General features: G+C 35.8%; 2 protein-coding genes across 3 annotated transcripts in view; both read left to right on the forward strand.

Moving 5' to 3' along the window:
* AK9 (adenylate kinase 9) overlaps positions 1 to 8,267 on the forward strand; it is a 117,233-nt gene extending 108,966 nt beyond the window's left edge. The window contains 5 exon segments of the mRNA XM_074310124.1: positions 671 to 840; positions 2,592 to 2,690; positions 2,854 to 2,956; positions 5,581 to 5,695; positions 7,527 to 8,267. Coding sequence (XP_074166225.1) covers positions 671 to 840; positions 2,592 to 2,690; positions 2,854 to 2,956; positions 5,581 to 5,695; positions 7,527 to 7,729 — 690 coding nt within the window. The 3' untranslated portion in view covers positions 7,730 to 8,267.
* A 3,444-nt stretch (positions 8,268 to 11,711) lies between these two features.
* Positions 11,712 to 27,368, forward strand: ZBTB24 (zinc finger and BTB domain containing 24). Of its 2 annotated transcripts, XM_074310132.1 has the most exons (7): positions 11,712 to 12,003; positions 14,625 to 15,610; positions 17,015 to 17,182; positions 17,574 to 17,657; positions 18,356 to 18,439; positions 25,840 to 25,921; positions 26,494 to 27,368. In XM_074310132.1, the coding sequence occupies exons 2-7, from the start codon at positions 14,653 to 14,655 to the stop codon at positions 27,077 to 27,079; spliced, it is 1,962 nt and encodes a 653-aa protein (XP_074166233.1). In that variant the 5' UTR covers positions 11,712 to 12,003; positions 14,625 to 14,652; the 3' UTR covers positions 27,080 to 27,368. The 2 variants fall into 2 exon arrangements, with proteins under 2 accessions (XP_074166233.1, XP_074166234.1); XM_074310133.1 differs by lacking the exons at positions 25,840 to 25,921; positions 26,494 to 27,368 and having other exon boundaries at positions 11,733 to 12,003; positions 18,276 to 18,401.
* Positions 27,369 to 27,742: the final 374 nt, after the last annotated feature.

Consider the following 27,742-nt stretch of genomic DNA (forward strand, 5'->3'; position numbering starts at 1 on the left):
AAAGCACTGAATAAACATGAAACATTATTTATTTGTATTCTGTTTAAGATGCACACCAAAATCTACATAGATTGGTAATCTGAAAGGTAATTCAATATGTCTGAACTCAATTTTTAACATATAAAGTAAATATATATATATATTTGTATATATATATATATACATATATATATGTATATGTGTATTTATACCAGTATTCTCTGTAAGTAGAACTTATCTTTATCTTGTTTATTAGTCATCAGTCAGAAAGCATTTAGTGCTTACTACAGCCAATAAACAACTATTAAGTACCTACTATGTGCCAGGCACTGTGGTTAAGTGCTGGATCTTGCCTGTTTAAATAGCAATCATAGAGTGAGAAAGCTTGTTTTAAAGATAAGTAATTAATAGCCCAGAGAAATTAAGTTACCGGCAAAATTAGTTAATTTAAGCAGGGCCAGAATCCAAAACCAGGTTCCAAGTTCTAGAAATGCAAAACTGTTCCTGCTATTTAATGCTGCCATCCATTTAATAGGGAAAATGGGCAAGAAAAAAAGCTTAAGCTGGGATTAAAGTAAATATTTCTCGAAATTCCTATTGGAAACTAAAATCAGTAACAAAAGAACCTCAAAAAATGTTTATTTTGTATTTGTTATAAATATTTTCACATCACTCAATTCTTTTACTACAGAAATTCCTGGAAAACCCAGAATTATATGTGCCTCCATTAGCACCCAATCCTCTCCCACCTCAAGAGCTATTACCCAAAAGGTTAACAGTGCCAGAAGTAAAAAACAGATTCCCTAAAAGTGCAGAACTTCAGGGATATTGTCCAATCACTTACCTGGATGGGAAACAAAGGTAAAACAATGACTTTTCCTGGTGTGTTCTAAATAATCTTAAACTATTAATAAAAATTCATTTTGTTTTTTAATTAAATTTTTATCTTTTTATCATCAAAAGTCAGGCTTTTCTTCTTATCATCTCCTTCTCTTTTGCCTATTGAGAAAAAAAAATAAAACAAATACATTACAAACATGTATAGTCATGTCCACAAAGTACATGTATGTATATGTGTGAATTATGTCAATTATGCATAACTATATGTCAATAATATATATCTATATTTCAATTTTCTTTGGGTCTATTGTGTTTCTGTGAGGAGTTAGGAAGCATTTTTCATCATGAGTCCTCTGAAATTGTGGCATCAGTCAGAGATATACAATATTTCACAGTTGTTTGATTTTCAGTGACATTGTTATTGCATAAATTGTTCTCTTGGTTCTTTTTACTTCATGTTGCATCAGTTCGTATTCATCTCCTCAGGTTTCTCTGAAACCATCTCTTTCATCATATCTTATAGCACAATATTATTCCATCATAACCATGACTTTTTCATCTGTCCCCTAACAAAAATTTTCTAATTCATTATTGGGGGGGGATATTTTATTTCCAACCTATAAAGTTTCATGGGTAGTAAAATAAGACTGGCTCTACCCTAAAGAAAGCAAAGAAAGGAAAAAGGCCTATATAGATATAGATAAAATACTTAGAGCAGCTTTTTTGTCATTGAAAAATACTGGAAATTAAAAGTATTGGCATCAATTGGGAAAGAGACAAACAATTATATAAATTAATTACACATCACTGTTTCATAAAAATTAATAAAAAGCATAGTTTCAGAATAACCTGGAAAGACTTTATGAACTGATGGAGAGTGAAGTAAGCAGAAAAAGAACAATTTTTACAATAAAAACACTATAAAGAAAAACAAGTTTGAAAAACTACCTAATGAATAAATTGATAAACCTTGATTAATTCAATGACCAATCATGATTCCAAATGACTAATAATAAAGAATACTTCCCACCACTTGACAGAGAGGTAATGAATTCAAAATGCAGAATGAGACATTATGTTTTATGTGACCAATGTAGGAATTTGTTTTACTTGATTAAGTATAGTTCTTATGAGGATTTTGTTTGTTTTTTTTTTCTTTTCATTGAGGGGAGGAGTAAGATGTAGAAAGAAAATAAATGTTTATTCATTGAAAAGATAATTATGTAATGTATATTTATTCAGATGAATGAACATATTATGTCTATTATACAATATTCATTCAGATTATTTGATGGATCATTGAACACCTGTAAATACATGTATATGTCATAAATGTATTTAGAGTAAAACAAGTCTAAGTCAAAGTTCCCATACCCAGCCTTAAAGATATTGGGCCCATGAGTAGCTGCTGTTCTTCCAGCCTAGGAGAAATAGGGAGATCTACTCTTTAAAAAATTTTTCTAATTAAAATTTTAAAATAAAATTCCCATTTAAATGTTTAGTTACATACCACTATAGTCAATAAATTAGTCAATATGATGGATAAAGTATCCTGGCACTGAAGTTAAGAGGACCTGATTTCAAATCTGGTCTCAAACATTTACTAGTATATAATCCTGGTCAAGGCACTTAATTCATTTGATTTTAATACATCAGAGAAGGACCACTCCAGTCTCCTTGCCAAGAAAAGCCCAAATGGAGGCATATAGAATCGGACACAAGCAAAACAACTCAATGTTTATACTCAGGGTCATTCTTTTTCTGCTTCTCAGATATGAAGCCCTAATTCCTGGAAAGATTGAATATGCTTTGGAATATCGTGATTGTATATACTTTTGTGAGAATGAAGACAAACTGCAGAAATTTTTGAGGTAAATTGGTGAATTTTTTACCTTTGCATTTTGCTTTTTTTTAATCTGCATGTTTATATGTGTGTAAACATATAAATAGACATATGTATGTAGAATACGAGATTGTAGACAAGAGAAGGGGAAGGAAATTATGCAATTAGCTTTGGACATTTTATTTTTGCAGATTACCAGAGAAATACTGGAATCAGAAACTTCCAAACAAACTCCCTCCAATTAAACATCCAATATCACTCACCAGTCTTCCTTTGCCTGGATACTTGGAACAGGTATATTGTAGTTTCTTGCTTTGTTCTATGTAAATAGATACAAATTCGATCAATAGAAGCATGCAAGTTTCCATTTACTTTTCTTTAAACATCATTTTTATTTCAGTGGATTATTTGATGGATCAATGAACTCATGAGTTTGGGTCTTCCTCGCACTATTTTTGGGTAATGTTAGAGTAGAAAGAGTTGAATTGAAGTTAGTTTAGAAAAAGCACTGGATTTGAATTGATGTTTAGAAAGAGCATTGGATTAGAATTAGATGGCTTAGGTTTGAATCCCATTTCTTTAACTCCTTGTGTGACTTTAACTGTCTCTTCACCTTTTTGGTTCTCATTTTACTCCTCTATATAAAATGAGGAGTTGGAACGTATTAGCAGTTTATCTTTTCATTTGCATTATGCATCCTTTTGACTAGTCAAACCTCTATCAATATTAAATGCATTAAATAAAATACACAATTTTACAAAGGAAGCCAATTATAGTCATAAAAATATTTAAATATGTTAATGTTCACAGACCCCAAGAATCTCTAGACCAGACAGTGTCTGAGGTCTTCCAGTTCCTTGATCTTTGAACTTACATTTCTTCCATGTTACAAATAAATGAAGAATTAAATTTTAATTCTGAAATATCTTTAATTTTGTCAATGAAATCTCAATTCTTGAAAATCACTAAATTCAATGGCGAATGAAATTAAAGACTCACACTTCAGTATTAAAGGCTGAAGTTTATCCTTTATTTCATCAATATGTTATAATTGTGGTGAACTACTGAGACTTGGTAAGGATAGGACACAGAAGATACCCAGAGAAGGTAAAGTCAAGATAGGGGGATAAAAATAATCTTTACAACCTAGCTACCAACTGACCCTTCTCCAACAATTTAGAAAATGCACCAGACTGAATTCTTACTTGTAAAGCAAAAAAAAAAAAAAAAAAAGTCATAGCAAATCATTTTTGTAGCCATGGGCAGCTTAAGAGGATGGAGAAATCTAAGGGAAGGAAGGAAGGAAGGAAGGAAGGAAGGAAGGAAGGAAGGAAGGAAGGACGGAAGGAAGGAAGGAAGGAAGGAAGGAAGGAAGGAAGGAAGGAAGGAAGGAAGGAAGGAAGGAAGGAAGGAAGGAAGGAAGGAAGGAAGGAAGGAAGGAAGGAAGGAAGAGAGTTGAGGGAGGGAGGAAGGGAGAGAGGGAGGGAGAGAGGGAGGAAGGAAGAGAGGAGAAAGAAGGAAGAGAAGAAGAAAAACTGTTTCAATCTGCATTTGAATCCATTAGTTCTCTATCTGGATGTGGACAACATGTTTCATTATGAATTCTTTGGAATTGTGATTGATCACTGTTGATGTGAGTTACTTTGTCTTTCAAAATAGCTTGTCTTTATAACATTGTTAATATATAAATTTTTCTCCTGGTGCCGCTCACTTCACTTTGCACTTCTTCCCAGGTTCTTCTGAAACCATCGCCTTTATCATTCTTACACATTATTTCTATATCTCCTTTATCCATTTCTTCTTTTACATCACATTCATATGCCATAAATTTCCCAATCAATGGGCATCCCCTCAGTTTCCAGTTCTTTGCTATCACAAAAAGAACTGTTATAAACATATTTGTACACATGAGTCCTTTTCCTCTTTATTTGATCTCATTGGGGATATAGGCCTAGTAGCATTTTATCTGAGTTAAAGGAAATGTACATTTTAATAGCTTTGGGGGCATGATTCCAAATTGCTTTCTAGAATGATTGGACCAGTTCATAGTTTCACCAGCAATTCATTAAAGTACCTATTCTTCCTCCAGTGTTTGTCATTTATGGTTTATTTTAATCTTTATCAAAGACTTAGTAACTGATCGATAGATACACTGACTAGAGTTCCTAAGAATCCTTTCATCCTCCCTCTTTTTTTCTTTCTCTTTGTTTTTTGAAGCATTGGTAACAGGGAAATTTATTTTGCATTATCATATATCTTTGTAATGGGTTTTGCTTTTCTTGCCCTTTCAATGAGTAAAAAAGCAGGAGGAGGATGGAAGGAAGAGAATTCAGAATTTAAAATAAAATAAAATTGAGTTTTAAAAAATAAATATAAAGATGCCTTTATCAGTTCAGTGTTAGAGCAGCTCCTCCTCAAGAGCAGCTCCCTCTACCAATGAAAATGTAGATTAAAAATAAAAACACTTGGGGCACCTAGATGTCACAGTAAATAGAGCTCCACCCTTGGAATCAGGAGGAACCTGAGTTCAAATCCAGCTTCATATTTGACAAATACTAGCTGAGCAGGTCAGATAGACATTTTCTCTGCAATTTACAAAATGAGAAAGAGTTACCAAGAATGCTCAGAAGTTGAGTGAGTGACCCAGGCTCACACCACCAATCAATATTAAAGGAAAGTCTTAAATTCAGACTTTCCTGCTCTGCAGTTAGCTCTCTCTCCCCTATACAGACCAACACTTAATTAAATATATTTTACATCTTTATCATGACAGTTTATTAATCTTGCTCATAATGACTCCTATACTCTGCAAATGCTATTTGATTTAGTAGAGAATAGGCATTTTTCTTCTTTTAACCATAAGAATAATAATAAACTATCTTCAAAAACTCAACAATCTCTGCTTCCTCTCTCTACAGGGTGCAGCTGCTTCTCTAATTAAAGCCATGAATGAAGTAGGCTGCTTAAAGCCCAAATTTCCCTTCCAAAGTGTAAAGAGATCTGCCTTACTCTATGTAGCATTTCATCTAAAAGGCAAGTATTTGTGTTGGAATCTTCAAAATAAAATAAATAACCTAATGTTAATATGTACAGAGTATACAGGAGTACATAAGATGCCCAGAAACAAAATTTCAGAGCTGTCCTCAGAGGCCAACTCATCCAACTTGTCCTGGAAAAAGCATTTTCCCCCACTCCCTCCCCATGACACTCCCAATTAGTAGTAGTCTTGACTCAGCTTGCACATCCCCCAAGAGGAATTCCCTATCTCCTGCAGCAGCTCATACCACTTCGGGATACTTAGGAAGTTTCTCAAGCCTAAATCTGTCCTTTTGTCATTTCTACTCATTGCTCCTACTGCTGGTCCTTCTGTAGCCAAACAGCCAAACTCCTGTCTCTTCCACATAAAGGACCTTCCCATTTGTTAAGACAACTGTCATAGGGTTATAAAACTGGTAAGGTAGAAATTTGGAACAGGAACCTGGATCTTCTGGTTGGAAGTCCATGAATTTTTTCCATTATGCCAATTATGATTTGCTATTAACTCTTGCCCATTGTTACCTGAGTTCAAATTTGACTGTAGGGAGATAGCTAGGTAGCCTTGAAGTCAGGAGGACTGGAATTCAAATTTGACTTCGGACACTTAATACTTCCTAGCTGTGTGACCCTGGGCAAATGACTTAACCCCAATTGCTTCAGGAAAACAAAACAAAACAAATTTGGTCTTAGATACTTACTAGTTGAATGATCCTGGCAGCTAATTTAATCTCTGTTTTCCTTAGTTTCCTCAATTATAAAAGAGGGATAATAATAGCACCTCCCTCATCAGGATCAAATGAGATAACATTTATAAAAAATACTTAACCCAATACCAGTTAGATAGTAGGTACTGTAGAAATGCTTTTTTCCTCATCCTTTTCCTTATCTCTTACTTAACTTTTATATTAAATCTGTAACCAAATATTCTACTTTGACATTTTTAGTCCACTACAATTCCCAGATCTTTTTAGATAAATGGCTAACCATGCTTCCCCTACCTTGTACTAATAAAGTTAGTTTCTCAAGCATATCAAGCATAAGACATGTTTATCCTCATTAAATATAATCTTAGTAGGTTCAGACAATGTTTTATGCAATCTGTCAATAGTATTTTGAATTTTGAATTCTAAGCCTATCATTAAAGTAATTTTCTCTAGCAATTGGAGTAACAAGCGAGTTCAAGGAATTTAGAAATAAGAAGTATTGATCATTTTCTTCCATCCATTTCAATTCCTTCATTTATAAATTCCTCCAAAGAAATAATTGGGTGAAAGCTCTGTGTCCACATAGGAAGAAGGAAAGGAAACCTACACACAAGGCTTATGTGTACAGAAAAGATTTATTAAAGGATATTCTTTATAACAAGCTGTCAATGAAAGTGGAATATTATAAAATCTCCAAATCTACATCCAAATTGAGGCAATAGTATAACTTCCCAGATTGGACTGGTATGGCTACTTCAAAAATAGCTTCCAAATTCCCCCTCACACTTTTATTTTTTATTTTATTTTCACACTTTTTTTTTTTAAAGAAGAAAAATTTGATCTTTGATGTGGGTTGTAAATGAGCCTTCTTTTTTAGGGATTCCAGAATGGTGATTGGTAGGGGAAAAGTTGCTTTCTTTTATCTCTAGCTCTATGTTTTCTGATGTTTAAGCATAGTCCCTTCTTAGAATGTATATGCTGTCAACTCTCAATTTTTCATGCAAATGTTGACAGAGGAAAGGATCATCAGTATTGTTTCAAACATGAAGTTCTCTTGTATCTTTAGTCTTTTGCATTTTCAGCTTCACAGAAGATATTTATGGTTTTTGTTTACTTCCCTACAGCATTTAATCCTAAAGGTTCGGAATATTCAAGAAAAAAATATAAGAAGAAGCTGGAGCAGTTTATAGAAAGATGTGAACTCATCCCTTACTTAGGTTCCAAGATGACCAAAAAATACAAGGAACCTCAATTTAGACCAATTGACTTTGACCATAAATTACAGACCTTTTTCTCTCTTAAAAATGTGAACCCAATCACTGGTTAATTTTTTTTGACTATTCACAATGATGCATATTTGATTGTTTACAGTGGTATATAGGAGGATTAGATTATCCTCCCATGGGAAAATCCCCATAATCTAGGAAAGGAAAAGATCAAATCTACCATGCTCACCATTCAGTCTTTTTCAAATTACCTTCCTGGACGGGAAGATAGAGTTGCAAAACATGGCGCCTGTTGGCTACTTCTGTCCATCAGAAAGGAATAGGATAGGATTTCATATTGACAGAAGTATCTGTTTTGGTGTCATAACAAAAGAATAGTCATATAATAATATTACTTATCAAAATTTGCTTTAGAATGCTATTAAAAAGCAACCATGCTTCTTGATTTGTGAGTTTTTGTCCTTTAAAATAGGTTAACAGATCATTAGAGAAAATACTCATTGAATATATTGAACAGCTACAAACAAAAATAATATAGATATAAGTAAAAATGTCAGATTTATTCTCAATCTGTGTGATTGTTTTGTAAGCAGAATGAACATGTTACCTTAAAACTTTCTATACCTACACATGAATAAATATGTAGTTTTGATTTGTTTTTTTAATAGTATGACTATCTGCTTATTTCTAATTTTTAAAGTACATTTTATATAATTTAATTGACACAAAGGCTCCATCTTAAGTTTAAAAAATATACACACAATGGAATTTGAAGAGAAAAGTGCTAGATCTTCATTTGTGTGACTAAAGCAGGAAACAACCTGAAACATGAAGAAATTACATTGGGGTTAAAAAATATCAGACTACAGATAATACATATATATATATACATATATATATATATATATATATACAAACTATATTGGTTATAAGACCTAAGGCAAAACATGTAATATTTGTAGGCATCAGCTCCTTAATTTGTAAGATGAGGGAAATGGACCAAATTATCTTAGGATTTCTTCCATCTCTATGATCCTGATAATTTTAATAGCCACTGGAGACCTGTTGCCAAAATTAGACAAGTTGACCCACACTTTCAGGTGATATTAGAAGTGGCAGACTGCTAAATTCTGCCTGCATCCCAAACTTAACTCTTTCCCTATATCCAAAAAATACCATAGACTCATAACTGCCACTTGCCTTCTGCATATCACAAAGTCCAAATTGCAACTTCTTGTATTCCTCAAGTGGTTGGAAATAAATATGACAAAGACAGTCTTATATGTGGGATGATTTGGACAATTATCCACTTATCTTCAATAATCAGTGACTATTCCACCTAGAGAAAAGCCATAAACTTAACAGTAAATATTTATTTTTTAAAAATCTACTATGTGCTCACTTACTAACATGACCTAGGATTCCAGCTCAGCCACTGGGGTTCTCTACAGGATGTCTACTCCTCTGTGTGGGAACTGGACCTAGATATAACAATCCAAGCCTCACTATACAGAGACTTAGCATCATACCCTTCTCCTCAGCAACCCATGGGAATCCTAGGAATTTACCACTTTAGCCATCCATGAATGAATTAGGCAGCCAACAACCCTTTCCCTGACAAACAAAGACCATATGAGAAAACCAAAGACTTCTTGATAACTAACATTGCACACATAGATTTCTGCAACAACTTGGACCTGAATCCCTGATCTCTGCCCCCCAGGTCACTTAGTACTGGGCAGGTTCCCTTTTCTGAATTGGCCTTGATCTTATTCCGATGCCCAGCCTGGCCTCCCTGGAGATTTAAGTTTGAAACCCAAGCTCTGGGATGGGATCTGTGCCTAGAGATTAACATTCCAAGATGATGAACAGTTGCACACCCCAGGCTATGTACTGAGCAGCAAGCAAGTTGAAAAGCAAGAAAGCATCTGGGTGAATCAATCCCCGGGAGTAGAATAATGTCTCAGTTCCAGATTCCAGTTTAGTCTGAAGTCTAAAGGAGAATAGCCAAGATTATTGCCTAATGCAATAACCAGGGCAGACCAAAGAGAAAGCATGTAGTTCTGTCACTCTGAACCAGGAGGACCTTCCAGCTGGATGATAGTGACCAAAGCTAGTTGCAGTCTCCATAACTTCAAATGCAGCAAACCCACGTTGCTCAGAAACTTGTAGAACTCAGATCAGGAGACTAGATGTAAGGATTGGTCCCTGGATCAGAAGATTTGGGAATCCTGAAAGCTTACAAGTCCCTAAGAATGAGAAGTCCCTGAGATCCTACTCAAAACTTGGTACCCAGAGAAATGAGTAAGTAGCCTGGACAAACACTCCCAACAGAAGTGCTCAGTTAAGCCCTAATTTAAAATCTTAAGTCAAGAAGTAGGTTGGTGGGCAACAAGAAAATTGGATTTACACACATATATTGTATCAAAGATATACTGTAACACATGTAAAATGTATGGGATTGCCTGTCATCTAGGGAAGGGAGTAGAGGGAGGGAAGGGAAAATCTGGAAAAATGAATACAAGGGATAATCTTGTTTAAAAAAAATACCCATGCATCTGCACTGCCAAAAAAATTATAATTATAAAATTAATTTTAAAAAAGATTGAACTAAAAAAAAAAAGAAGCAGATTGGGAGAATGAACAAAAAAGAATCTCACCATATAAAGGCTATTATGGTTACAGTGATGCTCAAGACACAAACTTAGAAGAGAATGACCCTAAAATACCTACCAGAAAAGCTTTAAAGAAAACTAGAACTCGAGCATAAGTTCAAATAGGATTCCAGGATGAGAGAAATCAATATTTTTAAAAGTTTAAAATTTTAAAAATAAATGAAATAAAAGCACTGAAGGTAAAATTAGAAATTATAGCTGTATAAGAGAATTGCAAAGGAATTAGTCACATAGCATAAGAGGTACAAAAGCTTTCCCAACCAACAAACTTTCTAAAAATTAGAATGGAACAAATGAAACTAATGATCTACTAAGGCAACAAGAAAAAATGTTTTTAAAAGACTGCCCAAAATGAGGAAAATGAAAGGTACCTCATAAAAACAACTGTCGGGGAAGATAGAAAACACACCCACTGGGGAAGTTGGGGGGGGTGCCTTATGGCAAATGGGCTGAGGGGCGGAGATAGAGTGTGAGCTTTTGTTTTTACTGTAGTCCGGCTCTCCCACAGTCTGAGGGACAGTGAACTGGCCCCCTGGTTAAAAAGTCTGAGGACTAGGGGAAACAATAAAATAGAAAAATAGCGCAAGCTCTCCGGAAGTCCCATTCTAACGGGGAGACACTATCAAGTTTCGGCTCCCAGTCAGATGGGTTAACTCTGCGGTCCTTCGGAAGCAAAGTGGCGCAGCATCAAGTGTTAACGGTTCTTCTTTAATGGTATTTGTTCAGCGGATTAAATCCCTCCCGCTGAACCATTTGACAGCGCCACAGCTTTTGGTGCAAAAACTTCCGCCAGTCCCCAGGCTGCTTCTCCGGTACTATAGTTCCTCCGTGTGACAGCTGAGGGCACGGGCTGGACGCCAGGCTCTGTTCCCAGGGGTTGGGGGTTAAGTCCATCCGGGTCTGAGGGGCGTTGGAGGTCAAGGGGTGACAGTGGGCAGCTACCCTGCTTGCGGGCCCAGGTCCTGTACTTGGGACATGTACGTATATACATATATATATGTATATGTATGTATATGTTAAATAGCATTGAAATTAATTGCCTGTGAGATACACATCGGTTCTAACCCTATCAAATCTACTTAGGAGGATAACAAAGATGTCCACCTACTCGCCTGAGGAGAGGAAGTTACCTCTCGCGGGAGTACTTTATATTCTCACCCTATCCCCAAGGCTATACTGATCTCTAAGGCCCTTCTAGGCCCCTAACTCACAATTAGCTCATCGCTGGGGGCTTGAGCAGGTAACCTAAGCAAACCCACCCAAAAGGCGGGCCCGACTCCAGCGCAAGCGCTCTGGGGATCCAGGGCGCGCTCCCAACGTCCCTATCCCACCCGGAATCCGAGCCTGAGCCTCTGGCCTTTCCCAGTGGGAGTGGACCACGTGCTCGCGTCGGAAACGTCATGACGCACGCACGTTTGAGGGAGGGGACGCCGCTACTTCCGGGGTTGTGAAGCCGGGACACTAATTCTCCGGCCGGCTGTGCCTGCGGTTGTTGAGAGGCGGAGAGTTTGAGGCTTGGGTTGCCCCAGAGTCGGGGCCTGCCCTAGCTGCCCTTTGGCCGGGATCCCCGCTGTGGGGCGGAGAGGGGCGGGCCCCGACTGGACTAGCCATCCCTCCTCCCCGTGGGGGAGGCCACGGCCCCAAGCCCGGCCTCGGGCCTCGTCCGGGTGATCCACGGGAGCCCCGCTGCCTCAGCCAAGGTAACCTGCTCACCCCGGCCGCCTCCTCCTCCTCCTCCGTCCCCCTTGGCCCTTGAGTCCTCGCAGCCCCTCCTGGCGACCGACATCTGCAACCGGGCTTGGAAGCTGTCAGTGAGGGGGGCCCGCGTGGGTGACGTCACTCCCTTTCCCCCATTTTTCTGAGTCTTCTAATTAATTTAAATCCTTAGTTATTTGTATAAAAGTACCAGGCACCGTCGTCAACTACTCAGCTTCCTTTTGGGGGTCATAAAGCCAGAGTCGTAAGAACCGCCTCGTTTTACAAATGAAGAAACTGAGCCCGAGAGAAGTTAAGTGAGATCACTCAGCACTAAATGAGCCCTCAAATGAGTGCGGGGTCAGGCTTATCCGCGCTACCTTTCACCTTATCGTTTCCCGCGGCAAAATTAAGGAGCTGTGTTATTTTCCCCTGAACTTAAAACTAATAACTTTGTTTCGCTATAACTGTCTTTCTTTGTAATCCGATTTATTTTATACATTTAACAAACATTTTTAGAAACGAGATAACATTCTAAGAAGGAGGCCCTCTGGCATGTTAGGTTGCCTAAGAAGTTCTTGATGCCAGAAAAATAAAAACTGTAAGAAGCCTTGGACTAGAAGTTCTTTAGAGTCCTCCCCAGCGCTTCATAATAAATTATATTCCATAACGTAGCTGTGTAAAAAGGAAGACCTGCATTCAGATTCTGCTTTTGACACACATTGGCTCTGACTGCGGAAACTGCTTAATCTCTCAGCGCCCCAGGCAACACTTGAAAGACCCTTATGATTGAGAACAAATATGTGTCAGTTTTGGTTGAGGAAATTCTCTTTAGGAGGTCCCTATATTAATGAAGTCATAGTTGGAGTTACGATTTAAAAAAAAAAAAAAAAGAAAAGAAAACTTTCTAAAATGAAATTATCTACTTTTTTGAGTTTTCTTATCCATACCCTACCAGAGTATTATCTTCCATTCAGTATGATTGTTATACGTAAATAAAAAAACCATGCTCTGGTTTTTTTCTATCGTTCCATTAGGTAGAACTAGAGAGAGATCTTGAAGGCAACTTATTCTCCCCTGTGATTTTATTGAAATTGAAGCACAAGAATTAAATTATATACTCAAAAGTCTCCCAGATAAAGTGATGAGAGGGTCAGGACCAGAACAGGACGTTACTTTCTAATTTGTGATGTACTTTACAGATGGACGTTTTAAAATGAAATGTTAATGCTTTTAAAAATGTTTAGTCTTGAAACTTTTAAGTTTACAAAGCACTTCCCTCATAACCATTTTATGAGGTAGCTAATTTAAATGTTACTCCCATAAGTGGATATTTTCAACATAAAGAAGATCCAACTCACTTCCAATTGATCAATGATGGACAGAAATAACTACACCCAGAGAAGGAACATTGGGAAGTGAGTGTAAACTGTTAGCACTACTGTCTATCTACCCAGGTTACTTATACCTTCGGAATCCAATACTTAACATGCAACAAGAAAATTGGATTTACACACACATATTGTATCTAGGTTATACTGTAACACATGTAAAATGTATGGGATTGCCTGTCATCTAGGGGAGGGAGTAGAGGGAGGGGAAAACTTGGAAAAATGAATACAAGGGATAATGTTATAAAAAAATTACTCATGCATATATACTGTCAAAAAAATTTATAATTATAAAATAAAATAAATAAGTAAATGTTATTCCCATTTAACACACGAAGAAACCAAAATTAAGAGGTTGTGATTTGTCAATAAGATATCACCAATTGGTTGTAAAGAACAGCTTGTAGGACGGCAGTGTTTCGTCCAAATCTGTATTGCTATATATAAATCTGTAAAATCATTTTAATTCAAGAGTCCTGATTTCAAATCCAGTTTTCCATCTACTATACTAGAAACTACCTTTGATGAGTATTGAGTTTAGAGGGAGGATCACCAGGGTCAGATACCAGCTTCTTACTTTTACTAGATGTATAATCTGAGCTATTCACTTGTGTGCCTCATGCAATTTCCTAGGATTTATCTCCTGTGTTGTAATTCATTATGATATTTAGGGAATCTCTTTAGAAATGTCAATTTCATTTCCCTTCCCTAAGAATCCAAATTGTTAGGGTAGATATAAAAAGCCAAGGCCTGATGTCTGTCACCAGAATGTCAGGGTTTGTTTGAATTGTTGGCTATTCATGAGTACCTTTGAGTTTTTGCATTCTTTCTGTGGGGCAAAATAAATTTTGTCCTGTTTTTATTTTGCTTTGTTACATTGAACTGTTTGCACAGAAATGGGAGTCCCTTTTACCTGTATCAGTAAAGATTTACATCAAGCTATATCTTGAGATCCCCCAAAGAAATACCATATTGGAGCCAGATGACATAGGGAGATGATTTTTGAGATGTCCCCAGAACTAAACTTGGTCAATATTAACCCAGTTATAATCTGCATTAATAGGAGGAAATTTTCATCCTGAGAATTCCTTAAAATGACAGAATCACAGATTTGCATGTTTACATAGTCTTGTTTTATACTGACTTACAGATAAAACATGACCATTTTATTTTTGCCACTGGTGAGTTTACCAAAGCCTATGTTTTATGTTTAAAGTATCTTTTTCTTTCTGTAGGTTTAGTCTGTTTTGGCTTGGAATAAAAATGGCAGAAGAAACTGCAGTGTCTTCTGAGAAGCTTGTTGTATATTCAGAGGTTCATAGTGGTACCATTCTGACAAATTTTGAAGAACAAAGGAAAAGAGGCTTTCTCTGTGATATCACTCTAATAGTGGAAAACGTACATTTCCGGGCCCACAAAGCTTTACTTGCTGCCAGTAGTGAGTATTTCTCAATGATGTTTGCAGAAGAAGGTGAGATAGGCCAGTCCATTTATATGCTGGAAGGTATGTTAGCAGACACATTTAGTATACTGCTGGAATTTATCTATACTGGTTATCTTCATGCCAATGAAAAAAGTGCAGAACAAATATTGGCTACTGCTCAATTTTTAAAAGTGTATGACTTAGTAAATGCTTACACTGATTATCAAAGCAATCATAACTCAACAAATCCAACTTCTTTGGCCACTGGTGGAGCTCCAGTAGTTGTTATTTCTAACAAGAAAAATGATGATCTTCCAAAGCGAAAACGAGGGAGACCAAGAAAAGTCAAAAATTTTCAAGCAGTAAAATCAGAAATGGCTTCACTTGAAGACATTCAGCTCAGAGAAAATAATTCTGTTCAAAATAAACAAAACTCTATGTCAAAAACAATAGAAGAAAGCAATAGTATAATAAATGAACAGATCCCAGTAAGAGAAGTGGAAGAATCCGAGCGTGCTTGTGGGTCAAGCACTGTGGAAATGCCCACAGAAGAAGATGAGAACTGTGATCCTAAGTCCCAGGATGTACAAGGCAGTCAGAGTCGCTATAGCAAGCGCAGAATTCAGAGATCTGTTAAACTTAAAGATTACAAACTTGTTGGGGATGAAGATGATCAGTATTCAGCCAAGAGAGTATCTGGAAGAAGAAAACGTCCTGGTTCTGAGGCTTGCTGTAAGGAATGTGGCAAAGTGTTTAAGTACAATCACTTTTTAGCAATCCATCAGAGAAGTCATACAGGTATAATGCTTTCTTGGTGTGTCAGATATTTTGTTTGTTTAATTCCTTATACCCTGCATTTAACTGATTAGTTGAGAATGTTAGTAACTTTGTTTTTGCCAAAGCTAAGCCTTTTGTGTTGAAGGCCACCTCTGGGACCATGTCTGACACCTTCCATATGCATGGACATGTAAATACATGCTTAGTCTCTGTATCTTAAAAGATTCATCCTCTGATCTTCAGTAGGAAATAAGCTTCTTGAGGACATAATATCTTAAGTGTACTAGATACTTAATACTTTTTTTTTTTTGTTGAATTTTGTTGTTTGACCCTGCCAGCCACTCTACCTACCACCATTTATCTCTTTCCCTTAATTGCTAAGCTCCTACAAGACAGTTTTCTACCACATTGCCATCTACCTATTTCTTAATCCTTCCTAATCTGTATAAAGTGCTCTGACAAAGATAATTGATGAACTCCAGTAAACACTTCCTGCTCCCCATCCTCCTCAACCTTTCTGCAATATTTTAATCCTATTAATCACCCTATCCCTGATAGTTTTTTCCCCAGATTCTATCATGGAGATAGTTTCTTCTTAGTGTCTTTTACTGGTCCCTTGTCTTTTCGAAAAGCTGGATACTAAGCACTCATCTCTGAATGTATTCTCTCCCTCAGCAATTTCATCAATATCCATAGTTTCAATTATCATTTAGGATCACAATAGGATAGACTTTTAAATTCAAGGACTTTTAGCTGCATATCTTAATGAACCTTCTTCCTTTTCAGCAACATAATTAGTCCCTGATGATCAGAGTTTTGAACTCTTTCAAAATTGTTTTCTTTAACATTATTGTAATCATTAAGAAAATTGGTTTCTCTTTCTAATTAACTCTGCATTTATTCCCCTTGCACTTATTTGTGTTAGCCTACTTTATTAACACTTTACTCATCTTACCTTTTTTTTTTTTCACTATTCATTTCATAACATAATAGCTTCAAACTGAACACTCTTTCCACTACAGTTCTGCTTCCCCATCCCCATTACCTGAAACCAAACACTTCCCCACCCTTTCTTTGACTGTTGCCATTCTTGTCCTTCAAGGCCCCTTGCAAAACCTTTTTCCTTCATTCGTTCCCAAAGCCCTCAGTTACAAGTGGTCTCTACTATCTTTTGTCTCTCATAACACTATTTGATGTCTTTTGGTCCTTTGAATCTTTTATAGTTGGTATCAAACTTGTGTTTCATAAACCTATTAGATTTAGCTTTTTGATGCTTGGTCTGAGTTTTTTTTTTTTGGTTTGTTTGTTTGTTTGTTTTTTTCCCCATTTTTGTTTTTGAAATGCTTCTGAGTGTCTTGTGCCTGGTGGGTATTTAAATACATGTTTGGACTGAATTTATGTTCTCTATTTTTGGACTTGCTTTAGGGGAACGACCTTTCAAATGTAATGAGTGTGGAAAAGGTTTTGCCCAGAAGCACTCATTGCAGGTTCACACAAGGATGCATACAGGGGAACGACCATATACCTGTACTGTTTGCAATAAGGCTTTAACTACAAAACATTCTCTACTGGAACACATGAGCCTGCACACAGGTAACTAACCATATTCTGGGCAAATCAAATTGATACCTAAAAGCCATCCATTTCTTTAGTCAGAATTATAACTATCTGAATTCTCTAGCACAAGTATTAACCATAATGTCTTTATGTCTATTGAATAATATGTAATGATATCTTTCAGACTGTTCCCCCTCATCTCAAAAAAAAAAAAAAAAAAGTTTTTAGTGTTAAGTATCCATAAATTCTGCATAATATTGAACATGGTGGTATAATTGAGAATCACTTTTCCCTATTAGATGAAATAGACCTTTCCCAGTGGTAGAATGGTTTCTCCCTGCATTTTATTGCTTAGACAAAGTTAATTTTTCTTTTTTTTTTTTTTAATCTCCCTCTTCCCCCATCTTCCTCTCTCATCCCCACCCAGGACAGAAGTCTTTTACCTGTGATCAATGTGGAAAGTATTTCAGCCAGAAAAGACAGCTAAAGAGTCATTACCGAGTTCATACAGGTACAAAGATTTTTGTGGAAATATGCATTGGTGAAATGAAGAAAAATAACATAGTTTTGGCATCCCAAATAGAACTAAGTAAAATAATAAATAGAATTGGTATTTGTTTCCAAAGAAATCTGAGCTACCTTCCATAATATTAGGATACTGTATTGTAGTATGCTATACCATTCCCCTTCTACTTTTTTAGCTCTTTCATCTTTAAAGGATACCTTACACTTGTTCATTACTTAGGCCTTCATTGACATGGTATAGCTGTTTTCTTTCATTAGTTCATTATCACATACTATTTGGACCATGGGACATAGGTAGACTATAAATATTTACTTCTAAAGAAGTCTTCAGTAGCTTTTAGCCCCTGTTGTTTCTGTCCTTGATTTATTTGGTTCTTATTTCTCACCTACATTCAGAGAAAGCAAATGGTTGGTTGAGAATGGTGAGGTCATGGGGCTTGGCCCCTCCCAAGTTTCAGAAATGAAAGGTGGAAAAAGTTCATTTAAGGCAACTCAGATTGAGTTAACTGAAATAAAGGATGAAGATAAAGAAATAGAAATCATTTCAGAAATAATGAAAGTCATTGTTTTGTTAAAGTATTATATTAAAGTGGTTATTTTGCAGGGAAGTGCTTTAACACAGATCACTGAAGAAATACAGGGGAAACATACATGCACTGACACTTTTTTTATTATTGCGACAAGGCCATTCGTTGCCGGAATGTAACCACTGTCATCGCAAATTCATGGATGTATCTCAGTTAAAGAAACATCTAAGAACACACACAGGTAATGTGTTATATATTTTGTTGGAATATTCAGTCTTGTCCAGTGTATAGGGTGTTGGACTTGAAGTCAAGAAGACTTAGATTCAAATCTTTATTCTGCTGTAATGTGACCAGGGACAAACCACTTAATCCCAATTCCTCCATCCCTAAAATAGGTATAATACTTATACTACCTAGCTTATTAGGATTCCAACATCTAGCCTAATTCTGGTAGCATCTGTCCATAGGAAAGGGTGAGGTTTTTGTTTGTTTTTATAACATTACCTATAAAATTAGTAGTCCCCTAAGAATATATTTACTTTAGACATCATTTTTATTGAAGCATTCCTATTTATAATAGATTTCTTCCTTTATGGAGTCATGATTTTATCTGTTTGGGTATTCTACTACTGAAAGATTTTTAACTCCCTTCATTCAAAAAAGTCACTCTTAGTTGATGATCTTTCTGGTTTCCTATAGTCAAAAATTTGATTACCTCATGACCAGACCTCTGGTAGATGAGCATCTTCAAATCTAGTTAATCTGGTTCTGGGGCTGCAAGTACACATGTTCAAAGTCCTTTTGAAAGGCGTCTTTCAGCCCCCAAGACCTGCCAGAACTTGTTCTCTGATGTACAGCATTTCAGAGGCCTGTTGTCAAGTCACCTTCACACCTGGATAAGGTATTATAAATAGTATTTTATTAGAGGCCTGAAGGCCACGAAATAGTACAAATCATAGCCAAGGAATCATCCTACTTAGAATACTTTTCACATTTGACATGGTTACCAAGATATTTGGGAGAGAAGAGGGAAAGTACAGCTGACTATCAAAGTTAGCATAGGCAGTAAGAACCACTCAAATAATTTTTCCCCCTAGAAACAACACTTCTTGTTACTCAATAGTTGAGCACTACCACCTCCAGGAAAGTCAGCTTTGAGCAACGAAAGGAGATAGGAATGATAAAAGAAATTCAAAACCTTTTATGTTAAGGTAAGCAAAGTAAAAGTGTTGGGCTTGGTAGCTTTTGGGGCAGGGTAACTATATTTGTGATGTATTAATACCAGATTTCTAACAGAACGTAGTCACTTTAAATCTGAAATATTTTTATTGTTGGCACTAACTGATCTTTAAAAAAACCAACAACAACAAACATATTTTGAATCTTACTTAATCCTAGCTCAAACATTTGTATGACTTTAAGCAAGTCATCTCTCTAGATCCTCTTCAGTTTCATTATATTTAAAATGATGAGTTTAGACCAGAGGATCTCAAAGCTCTCTTCTAATTCTAGTATTTTGTCAACTGTGCCACCTAGGCAGAATTAATCCGTCCTCTCTGAGGCTCCTTTTCTTAATCTATAAAATATAGAGAGAGGAATAATCCTAGATTGTGAATTAAATGCTTCGTAAAATTGTAAATATCTTTTGTTTTGTCACTCCTTTGCTAAATTTAAAAATTGCCAGTGGCTCCCAATTCCTTACAGGATAGCCTAGAATTCTCAGAATCTGAGTGAAATGTCTGTAACACCTGAATAAGAATTCCTTATACAACCTAATTAATGACTATATAAAACCTAAACCTGTCTCTATATCTTTGACACATAGCTCCTAGGTCTTCTTCCTAAGGCCATGCAGAACAAGTATATTTTTCTTCCTCATGACTGGCCTTCAGATATTGAATATGGGATAATAGACCATAGGATCACATATCTAGAACTGGCAGAGACCTTAAGCATCATCTAGTCCTGCTCCTGATTTTACAGATAAGAAAACTGGTCCAGAGTTCAGTGATTTTCCTGTGGTTATGCATTAAATAGCAGAATCAGTATAAACAGTACCATGTTAATGTTTTCCAAAGTTGGCACCCTTTTTGTACCATAGCTATCCTTTCTCCCCTGAATTTTCTCTTCTCCTTGCTAAGCATTCCTAATTCATTCAATTGATTATTGTTTGGCATACCATGTTCTTGTGGAACCTTTTCTGGCTCCTAATGGTTACCACTTCTCCTTTTAATGTCCTTATACACTATTTGCATCTTTCTAATCAGACTTAAGCCTCTCCATCCACTTTTATTTAACTAAATTCATCATCTGAAAACTTACTTCCATTTTTGCCTAGATTCTCTGTCTCCTCCAAATTTACTTATTTTTGTCCCAGGCCACCACTATTACTCCAGTCTCAAATCTTGGACACTTCACTCTCCCTCCCATCACTTATCTAATCAGTTGCTAAATGTTGCCATTTTGATCTCTCCAATACAACTCTTTTTCTTTCCTGATACATTTGCTACCTTGCTTTCAGGCTCTCCCTATTGCAGCTACTTCCTAATTAGTTCTCTCACTTCAAGCCTCTCTCTCTCTCTGATTTGTTCTATATACTGCTATCAATATAATTTTTCTTAAGCCTAGATATGATCATTTGATTTCCTCTTCAATTTCTAATGGCTTCCTTTTGTGTCAGATAAAATATAAACTCTGCTTTTAAAGCTTTACATAACCTAGCCCTAATTTATCTTTCCAGGCTCATTAGCTATTTATCATCCTCCCAAATTGCAGTCCAGCCAAACTGGCTTTCTCTCTCTTCTCAAAACACACCATCTCCCATCTCCATGCATTTATACGATGCCTCCCATGTTTAAAAAGCACTCTACCAAATAGTCTTTTTTTCTTTCTTTAAGATAGAGCTTAGGCAGCATCTTCTGCATGAAGCCTTTCCAGATCTCTGCCTCCTATCTCCAACTACCACCCTTCCTCTCAAACTGCATTTTATTTAACTACTTAGTATATGTCTTTATTAACTTTATATTTATGATATGTGTATGTACATTTACACATAGACACTTATTATCTCTTCCATTGACTTATGTGCTTATTTTGAGTAATTCTTTCATGCGTAGTATTAATATCCTCAGTGCTTTATATAATGACTGGCACATAATCGATACTTAATAAACACATGTTGATGGTGACAATCTGATTGTCATTTCACATATGATTCCTTTTGTTCTCTCTCTCTCTCTCTCTCTCTCTCTTTTTTTTTTTTTGTTCTTTTTTTAGGTCCTCTAGACCTAATGTTAATTCCCAATATCAAATTTTCTTATTTAAGTCATATTTTCATCTCATTTTGAGCTTTCTTCCCTGATTCCTATAGTACCTATTGTCTACACCATACATTTTTATTTTGTTATATACTCTCTTATGTTATTACTTAGCCATTTCATGTATATATCTTCTCTTTCCAACAAAAATGTAAACCGAAAACCAAGGATCTGGGTCCATTTATAATCCCTCAGCTCTCAGGACAGTATCATGCACAAAATAGTTGCCCAGAAATTACTTTATTCACACTTTGAAGAATTCAAGGCAATAGCATTATTTAGCCCTGTTCTCTGAAACAAATGTGTTCAGTATAAGGAAATTCTTCATGATTTTACATGAGAGTGAAAAAATTTGTTTTCCTCTTCCTAATTAAAAAAGTACCATCTGAAGGGTATTCCTTACTACATGACTTAAATAAGTAAATAAGTAAGCTTTTAGCAACTGAAAATGGAAAAAAGTCAGCTAGTTTTCTTTATTTTTTGAACATTTTTCCTCTTCTAGTTCCATTGTTTAATAGATTATGTTCTTACATATTTGCATCCGGATTGACTTGACTAGATAAAATATTTGTAGGAAAGAAGAATCTTGAAAACTGAAAAAAGTATCTTGAAAACCATATAAATTGAGTAGGGGAAAGAGATGATTGAATAGCAGTCTAGGAATTTGCGTGAGGACCTCAGAGGAAGGAGACAAGGAATCATGGATAGCCTCATCTAAAATAAATTCTGACCCTATGGAGCTGAATGATGAAAGGGACAAGACCCTGCCATGAACCCAAGAAAGATGAATGGATAATGCTAGGCTACATGGAAAACCATTTAGCCTGAACCTTCACAGAAATGTATTTTTAATTATTTTATTTATTCACTTATTATTTTATTTATTTTTAGCATCTTTTTAAAATTTCGAGTTCCAAACTCTTGCTTCTCCCCACCTGTTGAAAAGACATGCAGTATGATATCAGTTATACATGTGAAACCACACAAAATCACAGAAATATATTGAAAAAATTAGTCAGCTATCCCGATTCTTCACCTTGCCTGAAGTTCTATTGTTAACTATTTTATTACATATATTTTATTTGTTAAAACTTAAATTTTGTTATTTTATGGATAATTAGAGAAACATCAGACTTGTTTCCTTAAGATAAAAATTCTTTAAGGGCGGGAAAGGTTATTTAGCGTAGAATGTGAACTGGTATTAATAATGCTTGCTAGCTGTAAGCTTTATGTGAGTGGAAGCTGTATATGCTACTTTGGCATTCATTATTAATCCCTTCTTTCCCCACCTTACCCTTAAGTATCTAGTGTAGTGTTCTGCGTAATATAGTTACTTGATAGATAATTGGACAATTTTCCCCATCCTGGCGATGCCCATTCTTGTCTATAAAAATTTAGGTTTTGGCTTTAGTCCGCAAGAATAGTCAATAACTTAACATGACTCCTTGTGCCACCAGCAAGATTAAGCAGTATCCTAAATGACACTTAGTTGTTTCTCCATTTTTGTTGCTATAAATTTTTTGTTTTTTAATAGCTTGGGGAGATGGAGAAAGCAAGGAAGGAGGGAAAGAATTTGGAACTCAATTTTTTTTTTTAATCAGTGTTATTAAAATAGCTTGGTGAAGCTGATCCATTTTTCTTTTAAAATAAATTTTTCTTGCTTCATTTTGTTTTATATACTCTTTTTCATTTCTGTTCCTTGTTCTCCCTAATCATCTTTGTAAAAAGAACTTAAAGAAAAAGAATATTCAGAAAAACTGATCAATACATTGAAAAATTATGACATAATAAACCGTGTTCCACACCTCTGTGTGATTTGCCCCAGGGTCACACAACTAGTAAGTGTCAGAGGTGGATCAGAACTCAGGTCTTCCTGACTCCGGGGCCAGTATTCTGTCTTCTGTGCCACCTAGCTGTCAGTTGATTTTATGCTGATTACTGCTTTGTGATACAGTTTGAAATGCCACTATTAGTTTTTAAAAATAAGCAAGACAAAGAAAGAAGCTGTCAGAAAAACAAATGATAGAAGAAAGTGGAAAGGGTTGAAGAAAGACAGAGAATGTGTCTATTAAGAAAATGGTAGAATGTTTCCTGAGATGAAATGATTTATTTATAAATAAGGTTTTAAGTGAGGGAATTTTTGTCACTTACGTTGATAATTTGAGAAGCCTATTAAATCCAATTCACAGTCTTCAGTTTATTTCAAATCATGGAACACCTCTATAATTCTAAAGTAATGAAATATTTCATTCTGAATGATCCACAGTAAGTGGATTTAGAAGCTAGAAGGGATTGTTTTGATGTAGTCCAACCCTTCTGAAATGGGTTTGCCATTTCCTGCCATTGAGAGATGGTGATAACACCTACCTTATAAGATCTGTTGTGAGAATTAAGTGAGGTAACGCACTGTGCAAACTTTAAAGTGATATAAGTGGTAGATACTATTATTACCACAGTCTAGGGTCACACTGCTTTTTACTTATAATAATAATATGTCTCTTGCATCACATTTTTAGATAAATCACTGTCTAGGTAGGACTCCAGTTATCCAGTATTTCCATAAATCATTTTTTTCAAGATGAGGGACTAACAGTTTCTCCAAATCTTTTCAACCTTCTAGACTGAAAAGGTAAAAGCTAGATATAATTACAGCTAAAAGAACAGAAAACAAAGAAGGTAGCCTCCGTTTCTCCTCCCTCTTCCTGCGCCCCCCCCCCCCCAATCAGGTAACAATTTTTATAAACACCAGAGAACGATAATCCTTACAACACTTACTTTTGGAAGCATGTAGCTTTCACAAGAAGCAGGAAGCTCCAGTTGTCATGCTCCTAAAAAAGGAGCACTATCTAACTTACTAGCTTATGCCTAGAGTCCATTTTGAGTTCCTTCTTTTTGTCAGCAAAGCCTATCAAAACCCTTTCCTCCTCCAGCAAAGTATAGCTGGAGTTGGAGTCACTTAATTAAGAAAATAAAAGGAAGGGATAAAGGAAGAAAAGAAGTATGCTAATAATTTTAAAAGTAAAACCCTAAAACTAGGGTTTTAAAAGGTAAATTGAAATGAAGAAAGAGGAGAGCACCTGGGGGAATAGAATAGCTTCAAAGTAGTTTAAACAAAATTAACCATAGAGACAAAATGCCAAGTGAAGAGAAAAGAATAAAAAATGTTTAAGAAAGCAGTTCCCCCCAAAAATGTAGAGGAAAACACAAGCCTACTCTGTTGTATACAAGAAACATACCTAAAAAGAAAAGACACAAAAATTGCAAACTATTAGCAATCATGGAAAATCATTCTATCTCACTCTTAATAGATAAACCAACTGAAGTTTACATCCAGTAGATTACTGAATATGACAAAAAGATGGAATACTGGAACTGCAAACTATTCCAGCTGTTCTGGAAAGCAGTTTGGAATTTTGCAAATTAAGTGACTAAAATGTCCATACCATTTGACTCAAAGATCCTACTTATAGGCTTATGCCTTAAAGGAATTGGGTTTTGGGTTGGGGAAAAGGGGAAAAATGAACATACTATATGTATGTGAATCAAAGAAAAACTTCAAAATTATCAGAATATTTATAGCAGCACTTTTTGTAATAGCAAAGAATTGAAAACAGAGTAGATGCATATCAGTTGATAATAGCTAAACAAGTTTTGATATATGAAGATTATAGACTATTACTATATGGTCAAAATATAGAAAATCATGGAAAGATATAAATGGATACAAAATAAAGTAAGATCCATGAAAGCATTATGAACACTAATTACAGTATTATAAATTGAAAGCACTCCAGCAACAAAGCCACTGAAACTTTATGCCATGAAACTTTAATGACCGTTTGGCCCCAAAGAAGAAAAATAATAAGTACTTTCTCCCTTCTTTTTTAGTGTAGGTGGAGGACTAAATGTGAAAGGCCACTGAGCTGCTTTTTTTTTTTCTCCTCCTTTTCTCTTGCTCTCTCTCTCCATCCCTCCCCCTCCCCCCTTCCTTCTCCCTCTTTCTCTCTCTCTGAAAATGTAGGAATCAGGTATATTATATAATTGTAAGCTATTCAGCTTAATTACACTTTAAGACTTTTGATCCACTGCATATTGTCGTGAGTTGTCATAAACATACTAGTTTCTTCAACTAATAGTTTCAGGGGAAGAAAACTATATAATCCAATTGTTTTGTATTCTCCATAGCACCTTCAACATTTAATGTGTTTTTAATGAAGCCTGTTGAACCTTGTTTGCCTTTTGCAAAATCTTTTTATTCTTGATAATAGAGGTAATTGCTTAGACTGTAATATATTTCACAATACTTCTCTCTTTTTTCTTAAAGGTGAAAAGCCATTTACTTGTGAAATCTGTGGCAAGTCTTTTACAGCAAAAAGTTCTCTTCAAACACACATCAGAATCCATCGGTATGGTTTTTCAGATATTGTCATATATTAAAAGCCTTCTGAAAGTATTACTCCAATAGGATTTTTCAACAATGAAATTCTAAATTTTGTTTGAAGAAATACTGCCAGTTCAAAATTTAAACCTACAATTAAAAAAATAAGGGTGCATAGAATATTTTAATTCAATCAAATTAGTCTTAGACTGGATTTTTTCCATATACTGTCAATTTTTCAATATACATATTTGGGAATTGCTCAAAAACTTTTTTTACTATAGCAACATTGATCATATTGAAGGGGTTGTTTATGATATCAACATTTGGGTTATTTCTGTGAATTAAGGCTATGATGATGCATTTCCTACAATCTAAATGTAAGGAGATAATTCTCATCCAACGTCCTTATTTTTTAGAAATGAGGAGCTTGAGAGAAGGTGTCACATTACAGAGCCAAGACTAGAACCTGTGCCTCCTGCCTCCTAGTCAAGTACTGTTGGGGCTACAGCATATTGCCAGCCCAAAAATTCACACTCAGTTTTGAGAAATGTTTTGTAAAATGTAAATTTTGTGTGTTTCTGTTTTTGTTTTTTATAGAGGAGAAAAGCCATATTCTTGTGGCATATGTGGGAAATCCTTCTCTGATTCCAGTGCTAAGAGGAGACACTGTATATTACACACAGGCAAAAAGCCTTTTTCCTGCCCCGAGTGTAATTTGCAGTTTGCACGCTTAGACAACTTAAAGGCTCACTTCAAAATCCATAGCAAAGAAAAACCCTTTCCAGAAGCTCCTAGTGCTCCCAGCAGCAGCAACCCAGAAGAAGTTAGGAATATTCTCCATCTCCAACAGTATCAACTTTCCACCTCTGGAGAGCAAGAAATTCAACTCCTAGTCACAGACTCAGTCCATAACATCAATTTCATGCCTAGTCACAGTCAAGGAATCAGCATTGTTACAACAGAAGGCACCCAGAGCATGGCAGCTGACCAAGCCGCTGACTTAACAGTACTCACTCAGCAGCCAGAACACCTGCAGGGTTTGATTCTTTCTGCTCAACATGACCAAACCGAACACATCCAGAGTCTCAATATGATGGACAGCCAGATGGAAACCTCACCATCTGAGCAGGTGCATATAATCACCCTGTCCAAGGAGACTCTGGAGCATCTTCATGCTCATTGAGAAGCAGCTAAGGAACTTAGAAGTGGCCCCTTCATGCTCAGCTCAGCATATGCAGAAGTACCAGGAATCAAGTTGACAGGCCAGGAAACACTGGCCCAGCCTATACAGCTTAATGAACAGTTGAACAAAAGTGTAATTCTATGGGTGTTATATGGGCTGTTTGTCCATAAGCTAACCCTACTGTGGTTAATGACATTTGATTGGTTGGTTCTAATACACAGAGTTGTTTCCATCCTTTCAGATACTAGTAAACTAATATTTATAATGCTTTACATTCAAAGCAGCAAAGTAGATTGAACGTGTCTGATTTGAACTATCGTGTGACTTGAACTGACCTGTTTGGTAATATTGGTGAAAAACTGTCACTTTTATTCCATCTTGTAGGTCTTGGATTTTCACTCAGGTGCTCTAGTGTCTAATGAAAGCAGTTGTAACTTGTATGAAAAAGTTGAAATTCATCCCTTTGTGTTATATTTCTAATCTTCAGGATGACAATTCTGCGAATTGTATTTTGAGTCTTTGATAAACTACAAAAGCCAGTCATGGGTTAGTTTAAATTTGACATGTTTGTTGGTTTTGCTTCCTTGTTACTTATGAATACAGAATTGCCACTAAAAGCTAAAAAAAAAAAAAAAAAAAAAATGCTTTATATGCCAAGCCTTT

Source organism: Sminthopsis crassicaudata, chromosome 4 (assembly GCF_048593235.1).
Source record: "Sminthopsis crassicaudata isolate SCR6 chromosome 4, ASM4859323v1, whole genome shotgun sequence".
Classification (NCBI taxonomy): domain Eukaryota; kingdom Metazoa; phylum Chordata; class Mammalia; order Dasyuromorphia; family Dasyuridae; genus Sminthopsis; species Sminthopsis crassicaudata.